Source organism: Lacerta agilis, chromosome 10 (assembly GCF_009819535.1).
Source record: "Lacerta agilis isolate rLacAgi1 chromosome 10, rLacAgi1.pri, whole genome shotgun sequence".
NCBI classification, from domain to species: Eukaryota; Metazoa; Chordata; class Lepidosauria; order Squamata; family Lacertidae; genus Lacerta; species Lacerta agilis.
In genome coordinates this window covers 29030024-29048885 of record NC_046321.1, presented here as the reverse complement: position 1 = coordinate 29048885, position 18862 = coordinate 29030024, and the positions used below count along the sequence as shown (strand labels likewise).

Here is an 18862-nt window from a genome sequence, read left to right as displayed (position 1 = left end):
AGCAAATGTTGTACAACCAGGGCTTCTTTTCAGCAGGAACTCACCGGAACAAAGTTCCGGCACCTCTTTTTCTAGAAAAACAGTACTGTGTACAACTATGCATCATTCATTTCAATAACCAATTATAAAAAAATACCTTTTACTGGGGCAGAATGTAATTTGCCTAAGACTCTGAAGAAAATTGCTGAGCAATAATTTAGAGTGGACAACTGATACTAAAATCATTCAACATAATTGACTGCTCTGGGTCTCTGTAGCAAGTATTAGCAATTACTCAAGGAAAGCTCCAAAGCATACTGAAATGCAAAAGTCCATGTTCAGATATCCAAACAGTAGGGACAAGGTTGGATGATGAACCAGTTTGCATGTGCATACTCCCTAGCTCCTGTAGTATCTACATCCCATCACTGTGCTCTCTCAGTACCACAATCCATTCGGTGTTATCCAAATTAAGGTACTAATGTGTTTATCTGATTGTGGGAAAGGCCATAGCTCAGTGATAGCATACACAATGCACAAATTACAGTACTCAAGCACTTTCAGTTATAAGATCAGGTAACAAGGCTGTAAAAGCAAGAATGGATAGTACTGGTCCAAATGGATGAGTGTTCAGACTCCATAAAAAGCAGATTTATATGTTTAGTGCCAATACCATACTTCCAATATTAATTTTAGCCATGCTATTTGCTACATACCTGTAGCATGTAGCAGTTATCCTCAGATAAGTGGCTATGTACACATACATAAATGCTGCATATCACCTCACACACTTGAGCAGAAGGATTACTTGTAAATACCACAAACAAATTGCACATGCCTAGGCTGCAAGCAGAGCACTATGCTTGCCAAGCTGGGGAAGCAGCACCATGACAGCTGCACTAACAGGTCTCAGTGTTCTGGCCTTTAAACCTCTGAAGAATGTGTGAAGGCTCCACCCCCTCTAGTCTTAAATAAAACTACTATCACACAACACTTAATTTCAAATCACAGGTAACAAGTGGGCTATCAGAGAAGCATAGGTGAACACTGCAAAATTTGCAAGCAGGAGTATAACACTTACTGTTAATTATCAGGGAACAGTGTTTCGTGATTGTGTTGGTAGCCTAATATGAACTGTTCTACAACCTAGATCTAGACTGAAAAGGGTTGTTCAGAATACAGATTTATGCTGCTGCATTTTCAAGATGGGCTACAGTTACCAATTCAAATAGTACCTGTAATGAATGAGTTTTACACACTACCTTTCCATCAAGTACTTGTTCAACAAAACAATAATAATTTGTGACATTTGCAACTCTGGCTATAGATAAAGCTAAAACTAGCTAAACTAAAAATATTTTATGTTAGCCTAAGTGTTACATGAATTGGTTCAATTGAGTTTTATACACTTCTTCAGTAGATAAGCTTCTTAAAAGGTTGATTTAAGCCAGTCCACAGAAGTTACTAATCAATAAAATATGTCTAGTCTACACAGCCCTATAGTATTTACAATTCATCAGTGGTCTAGCAGGAACACTCAGCTCTTTGCAGTTTACAAAATTTTTCCTGCCCAATTGTCTAAAGGCAACATTTGTCATAAGCAACCAGGTGAGTGACTATTTACATCCCCATTTGAAATGTGTATATTGACCAGGAATAATTGCTGCATAAAGATGAGGAAAGACTCCAAGATATAAATAGTGGTACCTCAGGTTACACACGCTTCAGGTTACATACTCCGCTAACCCAGAAATAATGCTTCAGGTTAAGAACTTTGCTTCAGGATAAGAACAGAAATTGTGCTCTGGTGGTGCAGCGGCAGCAGGAGGTCCCATTAGCTAAAGTGGTGCTTCAGGTTAGGAACAGTTTCAGGTTAAGAACGGACCTCCAGAACAAATTAAGTTCTTAACCCGAGGTACCACTGTATTCCCATGGAAACAATATTCTTGTATTAATTGCCACATTTTAAGGTATTGTTAATATCAGCACAGGACTAAAATAAAACTCTGTATGTATTTAATCTTTATCAATACAATGAATTATATCTGGAAACACCATGCACACATTTCAAACCTACATATTCACAGTAATAGTTAATTGTATCAACATTTACCCTAGTCTCATTCTGTGAATTCACTGACCTTGGAACCAGCTTCCGACAAAATTTCTCCCTCATCAGTTTGCATGGGAACAGAATCTGTGCAAAACTCTGCTGAAACACGAAATTCTGCCTAAAAATAAATAAAAGGAAGGATGTTATAATAAAATAGTTGGAATCTGAATTTTTTGAGTCATACTGCACATTGTAAATACTGAAGATTCTTAGGCCATTAAAAAAAATCACCCAGATTGCAATCAGGGACATTCAGTGACTGGCACAAATGTCTCAGCAGTAAAGGCACGAGGGGCCCAGACAGGCAAGTGGGGAGAAACACACACATAAAGTAGTTTGGAGTTGGTAGATGTAGTCTTTGGAAAGGCTAGTAGTATTCATTCATCTGCTAATCATATGACTATTTCAGATTAAATAGTTTTAAGAAAGAACAGGTAGCCAAGGTTTGGAGGAAATGGCCTCAAAGGCCAAATTAGGACTCATGCCAGGCCTAATTAGGCCCCATGCTGGAGAGTGCCAACCCATGAACTAGGATAAGCAACCCATCTCTAATGCCTACTGTGCTGAAGTCTCCAAATGCATGCAACTCTCTCCAGTATTCAATTATGCCAAAACTTTTGAGCTGAACAAAAGATCATCAGAAGTCTCAATGACTGTATTATTGTAAGCATGTTTATACTGGCAGTAAAAAAAATTCTTTTTTATCTTAACATGACATGCTAAAACTGTAATACAAAGCTTCACATGAAACGGGACAACATAAAACATTTCTCTAATAATAGGCATTCTGTGTGACTTCTCTAGACCATCAAATGTATCATATTTCCCTGCAAAAGAGAGAATGTATTCCCTCAATTTCATGACTTATGCCCAAAGATCAAACAACTGTCAGTACACCTTTACCTTCTCTACCCACCTCTGCCTTCTACTAGTAGTGCACTTGTATTTTAAACAGAAGTTACCTCGACAGCTTCTCAGGGCTGCTGAAGCCCGAAAGGACCCATCCCGGCTACATTCAGTGCAAAAGTCAAACCACTGCAAAACAAACAAACAAAAAACAACTATTATGCAAAGCACATAAGCATGACATACAAAAATTCCTCTCAAGAAACAAAGCAACATAAGCAATCCTGGTTGCTTTTTTGCAGTTGGCATTTTTTTACACTGGTAAAGATTGACAGGAAATTAAAAGTCTGTAGTTAAACTTGATCATCGAAAAGAGATATTGCATTCCAACAACGTCCTACAAATTTGCATAATAATGGAACTGGCTAAAATGCATTGTGGCTGTTAGGATCAAACATTTCCACATACTAAGTAGTGTACTAAATTATACTCTGCAGCACCTAATCACCAAAATAATCCAAAAGATGATAACCAGAAAGTCACAGTAGGAACCACTAACATGCAATTCTGCAGTCTGACATGAATGAAAAGCATCAATCAAGTTGTAAATTTAAATTTTTCTTCCCAAAAAGTTACATTGACATACATTTGATAATACATATTTGCATAAGGGAACATGTTAACTGGTAGTTAAGGGAAGTGGCAAATTAAAGAACGTTTACATGTTTCAGGGGCCAGAATATATATATTCAGAGACCTCACTTCAAACCTCTACACCAAAGAGGCTGCAGATTACTGTTTACAAGCATTTCAGATTTTCCATCAATCAAGCTTTCTGTGTAGTTAAACCCATATTAAAAAGAATGCAGGCATACTACCACAGTGCCAGTTTGGGTGGCTTGATTTCTGATTTTAAATATGAAATGAAAATGCTGATCTATTTCAAGGTGGATGTTCTGCTCAGACCTAGATTAACATTATGTACTAACAATAATTTCTTTATGAGATTCACACTAATATCAAGCACGTGGTATATGTTAACATAGCATATGAGTTAAAACATTTTAATTTTTGAAGAACAGCAAATTGTTCAGCTACAATGATTGCAGAAAATTTGGAAAACAAATACTCTTGCCTAATACAATGCAACAGCAGCATTTTGTTAGCCACTGGCAGTGGCAAAGCATATACCTGTGCTGCCCAGGTTGGCGCGCTCCCGTGGGGGGCAGGGCACACTCCTGAGGGGGCGCAGAGGGTGCCTTCCCATTTCCTCCTGCTCTCTGCAGCTGGGTCAAACATGACCCGGCAACAGAGCTGCTACAGCCGGGTGCGCCTCGCCATGGCTGAGGAGGGCTGCTCTCTTCCGGGTCAGAAGAGCTGCTGCCGCCAGGCACAAGGTGTGCCGCCCACTCCTGCCATCTTGTCACACACCCCGTCATGATACCTGGGGCAGTCGCACCCACCACACACCCCTTCCTATGCCTCTGGCCACTGGAGCATAAAGATAAGTGAAGGGAACTAGAGTGGTTGCAGCACTATCCAGTGTTTTCAAGCCTGTACAGGTAGTCACTATCACAGATGAATGCACATTCAATTTTATGGTATATGCCACTATACTTTCCAAGGTGACAACCTGTTTCAGAACAGCAAAATGCCTTCTATCAACTAACATACATGTAAATAAGTATCTGCATATTTAAAAACAAAAATTGCATTTCCTGAGGAACATACACAGAGGCTGGGAATGACTGCTCTAAAAACAGCAAAATAACTGGAGCTGATGACGAAGAATGGCACACTTTCTCATGGTAGTCACTATTTTTTATACAAAGTAACAGTGGGTTAAAACTTAAACCAAAGATGGGAAACTTTTTCCAGGCCCAAAGTTACATTTCCATGTTGTAAAGGTGTTGGGAGAGGAATTTCAGCATATGATGAGGCCAGACAAAAATAATCACACACCATTACTCCCCTTCCACACACACACCATCCTTCTGAGTCTTCTCTTCAGCAAATCCACACAGATAAGCTAAGATGAGTATTTTCATCCCCATATGAAGTACTAGGTATGCTCACCAGAAATGAAAAATCATGCACTCCCCCAAGTCAGTCAAATTATTTTTTTAAAAGTGGTGGGGAATCCTTTGTCTGCTGGTTGATAGGTAGGACCACCCCATCTGGCTTGTAGTCACCTTTTCACTTTTCCCTTCCCCCCCCCAACAGCAATTAGGGGGAATTGGAATAGAAGCCACAATGTCTGATCAGCGGAGGGGGTGGAAAGTTTTCCAAACCACAATATCATGATGGGGGTAAAATGCACATGTTGATCCACTCAAGTCAGCTTCAGCTACGAGGGTGCTCCCAATAGTGGCACAGTGGGCAATTTACCACCCTGGGTTAAATGGAACTCCCCATCCTCGGAGGAGGGTGAGACATCCAAGAGAGAATGCTGGAGGCTAGATAGTAAAGTCTGGCAGGCTGAAGGTTCACCATCATGCTTTTAAAATAAGGGTAGCTAACTGTGGCCTTCCAGATATTGCTGGACTACAGTTTGCATTATTCCAACCACTGGCCATGCTGTCTGAGAATGCTGATAACTGGAGTCCAGAAACACCAAGAAGGCTTTGAGTCTGAGAATCGTACATTACATGTGATAACTTTAATATTACTACTGGATCACCTGCTGATTAATTTACTACTGATTGATATTTAGTTTTACATTGGTTGTTTGAAGTTATTGTTAGCCACCTTAGAAACCATCTTACAGGAAAATAAGATAGAAATGTTTTAAAGTAAACAAGCACTTTACAGGGTATCATAAGGAGAACTCAGCTCCCTGTATCAACTGCTTACAAATCTATATGAAAGACAAATAGGAATAGAATAGAAAGTATAGACCAAAAGATGTTTGTGTGTAGCCCCATGCATGAGGAACAATGCTTAAGGATGATGTGAGGAGTCCAGCAACATTTGGAGGGCACCACGCTGGCTATCCATGTGCTGAATTATATTGCTTACCAATAACTGCAAATGAAACAAGTGATACCCAAAGAAATGCCTTTACCTTAACAAGATTTGGAGTGGTAATACACAGAAATAAAGCAGCCTCTAAGCCCTTTTTATGGAGCAGGACAGTTTTTTTCTCTTGCTATTGTCATTTAATGTACTATATCAGGAAACAGAAAATGTTTGGATGCAGTATTAAAACTACATCCAAACAAACCTCAGGCTCAAGTACTATCTCTTCTCCTCTGGCAGTATCACAGGGAAATTGGAAGCTTTTTAACTAACCACAGTTTATGTTGAAGGGACAGTTGAGCCAGTAGAGCATGAGACTCTTAATCTCAGGGTTGTGGATTTGAGCCCCACATTAGGCAGAAGATTCTTGCATTGCCGGGGGCTGAACTAGATGACCCTTGGGATCCCTTCCAACTCTACAATCCTATGATTCTATCATTATATCCAAACCCAGACAAATTGATCAGTCTGAACTTCAGTTCAGGGAATCAAGTACTACAAAATGGCTACCAGGCACCTACCTTTCTTACAAAGTCATACAGTATGGAGGCCTATGGGCTATGCGTTATCCACATGCTAGTTTTATCCTGTATTTATTTATACTGTGTTATATCCTACCTTTCTCCAAACAGATCAATGTAGCATACAAGATTCACTTCCTCTCTTTTATCCTCACAGCAACCTTGTTACTGGCCTAAGGTCACCCAAATGAGCTTTATGGCTGAATGATGTTCTCAACCTTAGTCTCCCAGTCCTAATCCAGAACTTTAACTACTATACCACACCCTTTTAGCTGAGGTTATGTGCACTCACCAGAAGTGGATACATGAAGAACATCCAATCTTTTCTCTTTCTCCAACCTACCACCTGCAATATGAAGCACTTAGGTCAACTAGAAGTCCATCCCCAACTTTTACCATGATTAGGGAATGTTTTGGTATAGATTGTAACCATGGTTAACACTAACCAATTTTGATTTTACAAGACCCCTGTCTGAATTGCTATGGGCTATCCTCAGTGCAAATTGGGTCCCCTACATATGAGGCTAACCCTCATATTAAGGAGGCTAACCCACTTCCATTGTGAATGGACAGGCACAGCATTTTTGTTAGCCAATGCTCTACTTATGCTAGGCAATGAAAGTGGTTTGTTCACAAAAAAAGAATTCTGTGATTAAGAGAACTTGATAACATCAACATCGCTATCTGAAAAAAGCAACTTACTAATCAACTCCATATTACTTAGCCACAAAATTCTGGTCTGGCCTTTATGGACATGCAGGAGAAGAAAATTCTGAAGGTTTGGGGGTATAAACACCTTTCCAGCCGCCACTCCCCGCCCCATATCAGAATTAGCAGGGTGAGAGAAGACACTGCTCTGGCTACCCTATAGTGTACACTGCAAGCAATCCAAATAAAAAGGTTTGAACTAATAAGATTTTTTGGTAACATTATGACACATAAAAAGCAAAAAGAAAAATTATGGGATTTATACTCCACTTAGAGCAAACTGTCTACAAAGTAGCTGATAATATACCAAAATAATAAATATTACAATTTTAAAATGAATAACTATGATATATTTTGTTTCCATATAGTAGAATATCATTTTAAAGCACAAATAACATGATGAAAGCTCTATTTATAAAGTTAAAACTTGGATTGCAGGCACAAATGCTGCAGAAAACTCTCCTTATATTCAGAAAAAACCCAATTGTATTATCCCAATTCAGAATAGAAAAATAAAAAGGTTTTACTTCATAATAAAATCCATATGTCACCTAATTAAAAATAATAGGATCCCACCAAGGGTATGCAACTGTGTGGACTCTGAAGCAAATTGTACAGGCAAACCAATTACACTAGGATAGGCATTTCCTTTTAACACTACAGTAGTTCTGAAATATCATATAGTAGCTGAAAGACAAGAATGCTGCACAGAATCTAACAAAGCTCAATGTAAATAATTAGCATTAGTCTTATTCTCTAAGACTACCCTGCCACTCTGTGCCCACAACATGTTCTTAAGTGTTTAGATAACTTCAGTGAATAAAGGTTACGGCCTGATTTAACCCTGAAATGTGGATTTGAAACAAAGTTCCATCACTGATGTTATTTCACAAGAGGAAATAAATGTCAGTTTTACTCTACTACCCATGGCACTGGAAAGGCAGATGAGGTAAGTATGGCAAGATAGATCATTGCCTCCCAAGTTCCCAGTACCGGTAGCTCCAATTCAGTCCTGATCAGTACACAATACAAAACACACAGCAAAATGTTATGCACCAGAAATGGGGTTCTCAGAGGTGCATTATACCAGCTGTTCCTTCATCTCTAGAAAGAGCTGTCTGCACAACACTTAGTACCACAAAAAAACACTTCTGACTCTGCTACCCACTTCTCTTGCCACCTATTTTACACACTAGTGTTAATCCAGAATATGTAGCTTGATAGTACCTTGTATGTTAAACTATTCCCACGGGCCTCTCTCAATTAAAAGGCTCTGACACTGCTAAGGAGTGGGTACCCCACGCAACACCACGAGTCAACAGTTCTAACATTTCTTATCCGCTTCAAATATTATTATGCCAAACGAGTTATGCTTGATACAGGTAGGTAGCCATGTTGGTCTGCCATAGTCGAAACAAATCTTCAGATACTGTATCTTAAGAAGTGTGCATGCACACGAAAGCTCATACCAAGAACAAACTTGGTTGGTCTCTAAGGTGCTACTGGAAGGAATTTATTTATTTTTATTTTGTTTCGAATTACGCTTGAGGTAGTCATCGCTCCTTGGGTGGAAGAGAGCCCCACTCACGGAAGCAAAGGAGAGCAGAAGCAAGAGGCCGCCAGTCGGCTGTGTTTATTTATATCTTTTAGGATCATTTTTCATCCTGCATGGGTAGATCTGGGTCTTGCTACAACCAGCGCTGCTATAAATAAGCCTTTACGGCAACACTCGGGGTACTTGGCTGTTTCCACCCGATCTTGACTGGTTGCACCACAGAACCTGAGTTTCCATCCCGAGTTGTTGGACGGTGTGAGGGGAGAGAAAAGAATCTCACAATTAGCTCGGGTTGGGGTCGGAGAGAAAGAAAAACTCTCTCCGTTAGCCTTTCAGGTCGTCGTTATAAAAGGAGCGAGTTTCACGTCCACTCCAAACATACTAAACTCCCCTTCTCCTCCTCCAGTGCCGATGCCCTCAGAGAAGTAAGCGCCACTGCGCACGCGCAAGTGAAAGCGATGGAAAACCCTCTCCTCCCGCCCCCCCCGGCGCCCCAATCCTAAACAGCCCCAAATTCATTTACCCAACGGAGCTCCTGCAGCTACAGCTGCGAAACTGGAACGAGAGAGGTATCCCCAGGAACCATCATTACCTCAACACACATGTTATTATGATAATAATACTAACAACAATGACACCCTCGGAGCTGAGAGACAGCTGGAGGGGCCCGAAGGAGCCGTTCGGCCCCTCTGAGGGGATTTGCGGCGTCTTCTGAGAGGAGAGCAAAGAGGCCTCGCCGTTCACCTGCTCCAGCAGCCTCGCAGAAGCGCGCAACGGGCCCCCGAGGCCTGCCTCGCCACTCACCTACAAGAAGCCGCAGCCGTCGCCTCTTCGCTCGCAGCGGTGCACACGGAGAGCCCACCTCCTTTCCACGGGCGCTGCTGCGGGAGCCGCTTTTCCCGCCCGTTTTACCCGCTGGGGAAATCCAGCCGCCAGATACCGAGATCAAAACAAATGGCGGGGGGAGGGGAGGGGGGTCAACCGCCACCAAAAAATAAACTTTCCTCGTCGTCGCCGTCTCACTCCCTGGAGGAGCACGAACCCAAACACATTGGGACCCGCCCTCAGTGGCCGTCCATTGGCTAGCACGCAATAATGTTACCACTGATTGGCGAAGTTACCTGGCCGTCTCAAGGCGACCTGCCCCCTTTTCCATCCCCTCCTCATTTCCCATTGGGCGACTCTTCAACCATCTCAAGATGCATTAGTCACAGTGGCTGCATATCAAGCAAAGCTCCGCCTCATAAGTTTATGATAATAATTGGGCAGCGTGAAAACCACCCGACTCCTTATTGGTGAAACCAGCTTCCTATGCTGTTTTAACTTGCACTCCTCAGCTTTCTCCGCCCTAGCTTTTTCCAATTGGACAAAACCACAACTCTTCTGGTCAAGTCACGCATTTGTCCAACCCATATTGTTCCTTACTGCAAGGCTATTGGCTAAATATTTCGTCATTATAGCCAGCCAATCATGGCCACCGAATTCGCATCGCCGTAAAAACGGAGCCGAAAATAATAATATTTCAAAGCGCGTGCGCTTGGTCTTCGCTCCTGAAGATGTCAATCAATCTTAAACCGGCTAATCGCAGATCTCGAAACCTTCGGTACAGCCGAGTCGTGTACCTCTCTGACCTCAAGACTGGAAACGTCATTGGTCGCCTAGGTGACCAGTTTGACGGGGATGGGGTTAATTTCTCCGAAGGCGACATGTGATTGGGTAATATGCCACGGTCCCTCAGATTGCCAAGAACTGCCCCGCCTTCTTATGAATTAGGGAGGTAGGTAGAGGCAAATACTGTAATAACAAGCCAGGTTTGCGCAGCCGCAGTGCCCCGCGCTGTGCGCAGTTGGAGTACCACGTGAGTCCTTGAGGCTGGGGTTCGCACGTGGCCTTGGGCTGCCTCCACGTGATGGTGACAGCCGGTGTCCATTTGCGTGGCGGTGACGCGCTGCCTTTCCGCGGATCTCTGAGGTGTCTCTGCCCGCTTGATTCTTTCAATCCCCGTATCCAACCGTGGAGCTCTCACTTGGCACGGGGATGACTAGCTACGTGCCAGTCACCCTCTCCATAGGACAGCCTCACTTAGTGCAGTACTTAGTCCTGCCAAACCAGCACATAACCTGCAGCGACAGCAATTAAGAATGCTGAACAACGATGGGAGAGGAAGTAAAGTTCCTCGTGATATTTTAATTTTTAATTATTTATTCAACCTTTATAGACCACTCAGTCAGTAAACAACTGTAATGTGGTTTTACATAAACCAGCCAAAATACTATCAATCACACCTCTGTCCAAAACCGGCGTGGTTTATTAACTACATTTTTATCCTGCCTTTCCTCAAGGTAACTGAAGGCCATCTGTGGTTCTTCCCTCATTTTTTTTATCCTGGTAGCAACCTGGGAGGAAGGTTGGCTAATCGGTTATGACTGTCAATAAATCACTCCAAGCTTAGTTTGACACACAAACCACTGCACACTTGCTTGTATATTATTATTTTATTAACAATCAAAGCATGTGACACTTTACTAAGAACAAGACAACAGGCAGGAGTGCTGCCATAAGGTTGGGGTTTTTTTCTGAAGGGGCAATAAAGCACTGAAAGGAAGCATGTTATTTTCTCTGAGAATAGAATAGTGCCTGTATGTTTTGTTCATATGTCAAGTGCTTCAAATGCAAGAAACTTCCTCTTTAAAAAGCTGGGTGTTTCTCTTTCCAGTGGGCTCACAATTTAATTTGGGTGAGCAGACTTCAGATTTGCAGGATCTACTTCATGTGTGTGCTTGTTTTACTAGAACCCCCAAGTTCCGCCAACCAGAGGCTAAACTCATAAATTAGAATTAAAGAATTCCCATGAAAGTCTTTTTAAATATCAGAAGTAAATGGAGCTTCAAGTGCTGCGACATTAAAACCTATCCATGGTTATCCCCAAGCTTTTTTCACTTTAGCAGTGTTATTAAAGGGGTGCATGTCATTTCTTGCTTTTATATTAAACCACTGGGATTCAGAAATCCTTGCCAATCTTCTGAAAATCACCCAAACTTCTGAAAACTCAACCCAGCTCTATATTCTGCCCACCCCTGATCTAAACATCACAGCTCCAGGGCTTCATGGTACTACCATGGCAAAAAAGACAAGAAAAAGAGGTCCTCTTGATTATTGTATAACATCTCCTGCCAAAGTGAGATGAGCACCGCAACCCCAGTAGGCTGGGACTGGACCTAATGGTCAGGGGTCCCTTTACCTTTTTATGGGGCTTCAGATTTATTCAAATATATTTCTGGAATAAAGAACTGTTTGAAAGCATGCATAGGGCACTCAGGGGATGCCAGCTGAATTGTCATAATGAACACCTGGAGAAGAATAAACAAAACACAGGGTAATTACTAGATACCTGTCGAGCTGAAGCTTCATTTTCCCTTTTGAGGTCCTATTTAACATTGTTGTTGGCACTCATTAATTAATGTATCATTCATTCGCTCTGCTAAAGGACCTGTTAATAACCATCCTATGACATTTTCCTTTCAATTGTTGGTGGCAGACATTAGCCAATTTGTATCTGTAAAGGTAAAGGGACCCCTGACCATCAGGTCCAGTTGTGTCCGACTCTGGAGTTGCGGCGCTCATCTCGCTCTATAGGCCGAGGGAGCCGGCGTTTGTCCACAGACAGCTTCCGGGTCATGTGGCCAGCATGACAAAGCCGCTTCTGGCGAACCAGAGCAGCGCACGGAAACGCCGTTTACCTTCCCGCCGGAGCGGTCCCTATTTATCTACTTGCACTTTGATGTGCTTTCGAACTGCTAGGTGGGCAGGAGAATTTGTATCTAACATGCTGTAAAAAGTCCCTGGTTGTATATATTTATTTATTTCCATGTTTTAATAAACAATCATGCATAAATTTTAATATTATGTGTCATTTTCCCCTTCACAATTTTGTAATAAATGTTGTACCTTCTACATTACAGTATTTGTACTGTGTATTCCACCAACTGTATGCTTAGGAGCATTTCATTGTTCATTCACAATGGTTTCATCTGTATTTTGTCCCAAGAAAGAAAGAAAGAAAGCTCATCACCAAATCATTTAATTAAACAACAACAACAACAACAATACAAGGGGCAGTTCCACAGGTGATACTTCTCTCCACACACACTTTCAGTGGGCAGAACAGGAAGCTCTGTGTCAACAGCTCTGTCAGCAAAAGCTGGTGGAGTTGTTCAAGGGTGGACCACCCTATCCCCTGGTGTTATGGTTCAGGGATGTGGATTATGCTGCATCCCCTTCTGTGCAACATTCAGCAGCATATGCCCATGGTAGGAGAGGCTAGAGGCAAAAGTGGGCAGAGCATTGAATGCAGTTTACCTTCTTACAGTAGACAGATGTCTACACACACACCTCTCCTATCCTCCAGACAGACAAGCAAGGAGCATTATCAGAGTTGAAGGACATAGTCCAGGCAGGCAAAAGCACTTATGTGAAGCAGGGCCAATGAGAGTGAGATCTGGGGAGTGTGTGTGTGAGAGAGAGAGAGAGAGAGGGGGGTGGGGACTGGAGAGAGTTCCGAGGGTCAGATACATTCACAGTGGCAGGGAGAATTAGGCTGGACTCATCAGCATGTAAGAAAATGCTTTGAGAAAAAGAAGAACATTAGGGCAGAGGTTTTCAACCTTTTATACTCCACGGCTCCCTTGACCACCACATTCTACAGCCCCCCTGTAGGAAAATGTGCTCCAAGCCTCAGAAGCCCAGTATGTAACCTCTTGCCTGCAGAGCTGGGAGCCCCTCACTCCTCCCTTGTGAAGTGTTCCCACAGCTTCCTCTTTCTCCCCTCTCCTTTGGAGTCTCCAGGGAGCTGCCACAGCCTAGTCCTTGAGGTCCACCCCCAAGATAATTGCCTCCTCACACCATCCCACAGGGGCCTGGGAAGAGGATGCCCCCAGCTTTAGCAGCCCAATGGAGACTGGCCAAAGGTTAACCTGAGGCTACCATCTTACTCACCTTGGGAGGCAGCAGTGGGCGCCATGGGCCTACATGTTGGAAATGGGAGCCTGGCCAGCCCAGAGGCACCATTCGCCTGGGGAGCTTGTAATCAGGGCTGCTGCAACAAACAGCTGTGCAAGCCTTTGGGAGGCAGAAATGCAAGAGGGCATCAGGAGGAGGGAAGAAAGAGGGATGGAGGCCAGTGTTGCCTGCGGCACCCCTGACCATAATTCAAGGCACCCCAGGGTGCCACAGCACACCAGTTGAAAACCACAGGGTTAGGGAGAAACTGTTGTGGGCACCACACATAGCCAACAACCAATTATATTGGCTAAAACAGAGTGCTTCGTTCAAATATATACCTGTCAGGGGAGGTGATCTGAAGTCACCAGGGAAGGCCTCTGTGGGTGTATGTGTGGCCACATTGGCAACCTATGTAATATATAATAATAATATAATAATAATAATAATAATAATATTTATTATTTGTACCCCGCCCATCTGGCTGGATTTCCCCAGCCACTCTGGGCGGCTTCCAACAGAAACCAAATACAAAATATCAAACATTAAAAACTTCCCTAAAAAGGGCTGCCTTCAGGTTTACTATACAGTGGTGCCTCGCAAGACGAAATTAATTCGTTCCGCAAGACTTTTCGTCTTGCGGAAATTTCGTCTTGCGAGGCACCGTTTCCCATAGGAACGCATTAAAATTTAATTAATGCATTCCTATGGGGAAAAAAGTCCGGGGGCCCCTTCCGACCGTCACCGGAGCCTCGCCGCGCCGTTTTAAAGCTACAGGGAGCGAACAGCAGCACTGCTGTTCGCTCCTTGCAGCTTTAAAACGTGGCGCGATGAGGCTCCGGCGGGGAGAGGCGGCGTCGGATCGCGCACGGCCATCCAAAATGGCGGCGCGATCCCACTCCGCCCCCCGCGCACCGGAGCCTCGCCGTGCCGTGTTTTAAAGCTGCAGGGAGCGAACAGAAGCATTGCTGTTCGCTCCCTGCAGCTTTAAAACGCGGCGCCGCGCCATTACAGGGAACTGTAAAGGCTTACCTTTTTCTCCGGTCGGGAGGGGTGTTGTGCATCGCATCCATCTTGGATCGACTGTCGATCCAAGATGGATGCGATGCACAACACCCCTCCCGACCGGAGAAAAAGGTAAGCCTTTACAGTTCCCTGTAATGGCGCGGCGCCGCGTTTTAAAGCTGCAGGGAGCGAACAGCAATGCTTCTGTTCGCTCCCTGCAGCTTTAAAACACGGCACGGCGAGGCTCCGGTGCGGGGGGGGGGCGGAGTGGGATCGCGCCGCCATTTTGGATGGCCGTGCACGATCCGACGCCGCCCCCGCGCACCGGATCCGCGTCGCGCCGCGTTTTAAAGCTGCAAGGAGCGAACAGCAGCACTCCCTGCAGCTTTAAAACACGGCGGGGCAAGGCTCCGGGGGGCGGGGGGGATCGCGCCGCCATTTTGGATGGCCGTGCGCGATCCGACGCCGCCCCCCCGCGCACCGGATCCGCGTCGCGCTGCATTTTAAAGCTGCAAGGAGCGAACAGCAGCACTCCCTGCAGCTTTAAAACACGGCGGGGCAAGGCTCCGGGGGGCGGGGGGGATCGCGCCGCCATTTGGATGGCCGTGCGCGATCCGACGCCGCCCCCCGCGCACCGGATCCGCGTCGCGCCGCGTTTTAAAGCTGCAAGGAGCGAACAGCAGCACTCCCTGCAGCTTTAAAACATGGCGGGGCAAGGCTCCGGGGGGCGGGGGGGATCGCGCCGCCATTTGGATGGCCGTGCGCGATCCGACGCCGCCCCCCGCGCACCGGATCCGCATCGCGCAGCGTTTTAAAGCTGCAAGGAGCGAACAGCAACACTCCCTGCAGCTTTAAAACACGGCGGGGCGAGGCTCCGGTGCTTACAGTGGTACCTCGCCAGACGAATTCGTCTTGCGAAAAAGAGCCATAGACGAATTCGTCTCGCGAGTCAACTAAAAACTCGCAAAACCCTTTCGTTTTGCGAGTTTTTCGTTGTGCGAGGCATTCGTCTTGCGGGGTACCACTGTATATTGGTTCATATATAGTAACTTTATCTTTAAAACCTGGGGTGCTAGTGTTAATTGCGCCTGATTTTCCTCTACTCTGAAACACCCTAACCAAACCCATGTGCAGTACAAGCTAGTTTGTCAAATCAAACCCATTGCAATATTGAATACTGTTCAGTGCAATGGAACAGAGGTGTATACTGCTCAACTTGATGGTTTACAATTTCATATATAAGAGTTTAGTGCTCTATCCAACAGAAGAAAGGTAAAAATAAGGTCTTCCTACTGATTAAGGTATGAATAGATTTGAGGCTCACATTTTTGAAAAATATTGACAGAAATCTTCAAAAAAGGAAGGAGAAATACAATTTTGCCATAAGCTGAAAAGTCATGTGGTAGTTTTTATAGAAAATATTTATATATCTCCAAATCATTAAAAATTTCAGAGTGGTTTACAACAGTTGTACATAAAACCATACAATAAAAATAACCAGAGGCAGATTTAGGGCAGCCGATTGGTTCTGCCACACCAGGCGCAGAGCTTAGGGTGTCACATTTATGGTGTAGTGAATTGAGAAGAATAGAAGGTAAGGGGCATGCCAAATTTTGGCTTTGCACAGGGTGCCGTTAAAATTTGAAAGACCAAAGTCCACCCCTGAAATCATATTTAAAGTTTCAATCAGAAATCAGGTAACTATTGTGGAAAATGTATTCTTAATTGCCTACTTAAGTTTGAACATGTCCCCACTCCCAATGTTGTTTCATTGACTTTGCTGTTACTTTAGTTAAAGGTGAAGAAAATGCATTGCCTCCTTTAGCCACTGTGTGTCACTATTATACTAGTAGATACAGTAGTTGTTCCATTAGGCAAGTAATTAACTCCATGTAAGGCCCACAAGTCCCAGGCTTGAGTTACCTCACAGCTGAGAGACAAGCAGGTGCTGTCTAGCTACCCCTGTACTCAACTACCATAGAGGGTGGGTGGAGAAGCTTTAAAGGGCAGTATAGCAGGAGGCAAGAGGGAGTAAACCCTCACTGCCCCAAAGCTTTTTTTAAAAAGGAGAATCCCATATTCCATACTTATGTGGGAATAAACCCTACTGAATTCATTGGAGCTTACTTATAAGTAGACATGTCCAAGACTGCACCACGAGTCTGTTCAGTATGCTGTTTATTATTTACCAGCATTTATAAACCACTTAAGATTTTGAACATCCATTTTCTAACCCGCTTAATATTTTAAAAATAATTTCTTACAGCACCTGTCAACAATGCCATTCTTCTGTCTACAGTAGCACCTTAGAGACCAAGTAAGTTTGTTCTTGGTATGAGCTTTCGTGTGTATGCACACTTCACGAAAGCTCATACCAAGAACAAACTCAGTTGGTCTCTAAGATGCTACTGGAAGGATTTTATTTTTTTTTATTTTGTTTGACTATGGCAGTCCAACACGGCTATACCTGTAACACATTCTTCTGCCTACGTAAGTCAAACAAGTCATTCTGTACAAAAGAAGAATAAATGGACACAAGTCAAACAAAGTCCACAATTAAAAGGATAATGTTTCAGTTTCCCACCTCTTTTCAGGATTCAATTTCAGTTTCTTGTCCCACATCCAGCCCACCACTGCCTGCAAACATTGGTTTAGCACCTCAGCTGCCTCTTCCGATTCAGAGGGGACATGGAGGTTTCTGCTACTGTGTTTGTTGTTATTTTAATGTAATTTGTATTTGTTTTTTAATTATGTTATTTTATAACTCTCCCTGGGACCTTTTGGTGAAATGTTGGCTAGACATACAAGTAATACATCCATAAATTGGCATCATCCACACAGTGGCATGTCTTTAAATTCCATGCTTTGGGAAAGACAGAAAAAACATTTTCATACCACAAGCTGTAATGAATTCAGACTGCTGAAAGACAAAAAGGAGGGACAATGAGATGGGAGAATATCTTCATGCCAGTGGCTCTTAGGATAAATTGGCATGGGGGGGGGGGTTGAGGTCTCAGACCCACCTATGGATCTCTTTCTTGTGGAGCTAACACCTCCTCTGCCACCTATCTCAGAAGAATTAATTGAAGGGTGGGATATTAATACTCTAAATAAATAATTTCATTTATCTCACTACTAATTAACTATGCTATAGAGTTCCTAAACATCAGCGATAAGAATGCAGGGGAAGAGATGCTTCCCTATCAAGGGAGTGTTATTTATATACAAATTTGAGCCCTGTTCCAAGTCACGGCCCCTGCAACAAGAAAATGCATGTACCTTTTGTACGAGAGAGAAAATATGCTCCCATGCTCCCATGTATGCAACTGCATGTTATCTTTATTCAAGAACTTTATTTAAGTCCATTTAAAAATAGAAAGCAAGAAAGCCAAACTTTGCCATTTAAAGTTTGGAAAAGTCCAGAAAAAAACAACATTCAGCCTTTCTTCCTAGAAAACCTGTGATTTGTTGAAGTGCTCCTTAGCTTGGATTCCTTTCCCTTGCTCTGCATTTATTAGTATGCTCCTATCTTGAAAACATAAAAAGCAGACACTTTGGTAAACTGAAGGAGGGAAATAGTAATTTTCTTTCACTGCTTCAGCTATCAGAGCTTCTACATACTGAGTAATTCAATGTTATTTGTAACTTTCTGACAGGGCAAGAGAGTGGGGAATAGACTTCTGAGAAATACAAATGGTTGAATCATTTACAGATTGGTAGAAAATGTACTGAGGAGAATAATGGCACTGGGGGAAAGTAATGGACGAAATGACCCCCATGCTTTCCCCTCTCCTATGATTGTTGCAGTTATCCCTCAGCGCACTAAGGCAGAGCCATCTTCCCATTCTTTCAAGCAGCAGTACAATGTCGGCAATGTCCATGCTGAATCAGAACAGATCTTTCTGTGCAAATGCAGCATACTTAGCAAGACAGCTACCGGTAAGAGTGGTCACATTTTGTCTAAGACTTGCTCCCCCCCCAACACTCTCTGCCTTTCAATTGCAAGTGCTCAGTGCAAGTATTGTTGGCAGATGGAGAGAGTTCCTGGCAGGTTAGAGATAACAAAGTGCTTGTTTCTCTTGAATTCAAGTGTGTGTCAAATATTTTAACAGCTAAGCC

The 18862-nt window shown here is 43.4% G+C and overlaps 1 protein-coding gene across 12 annotated transcripts in view; it reads right to left on the bottom strand.

The window, feature by feature from the left end:
• TNRC6B (trinucleotide repeat containing adaptor 6B) overlaps nucleotides 1-9790 on the bottom strand; it is a 103382-nt gene extending 93592 nt beyond the window's left edge. For 5 of the 12 annotated variants that reach the window (XM_033162675.1, XM_033162678.1, XM_033162688.1 and 2 more), the window contains exons 1-3: nucleotides 9545-9789; nucleotides 3055-3127; nucleotides 2121-2210 (exon numbers count right to left, since the gene is read on the bottom strand). In XM_033162675.1, coding sequence (XP_033018566.1) covers nucleotides 2121-2165 — 45 coding nt within the window. In that variant the 5' untranslated portion in view covers nucleotides 2166-2210; nucleotides 3055-3127; nucleotides 9545-9789. Of the gene's footprint in view, nucleotides 1-2092; nucleotides 2211-3054; nucleotides 3128-6769; nucleotides 6824-9544 lie in introns of all 12 variants that reach the window. The other 7 variants (XM_033162672.1, XM_033162682.1, XM_033162674.1 and 4 more) reach the window with 4 other exon arrangements.
• Between the last annotated feature and the right edge of the window lie 9072 nt (nucleotides 9791-18862).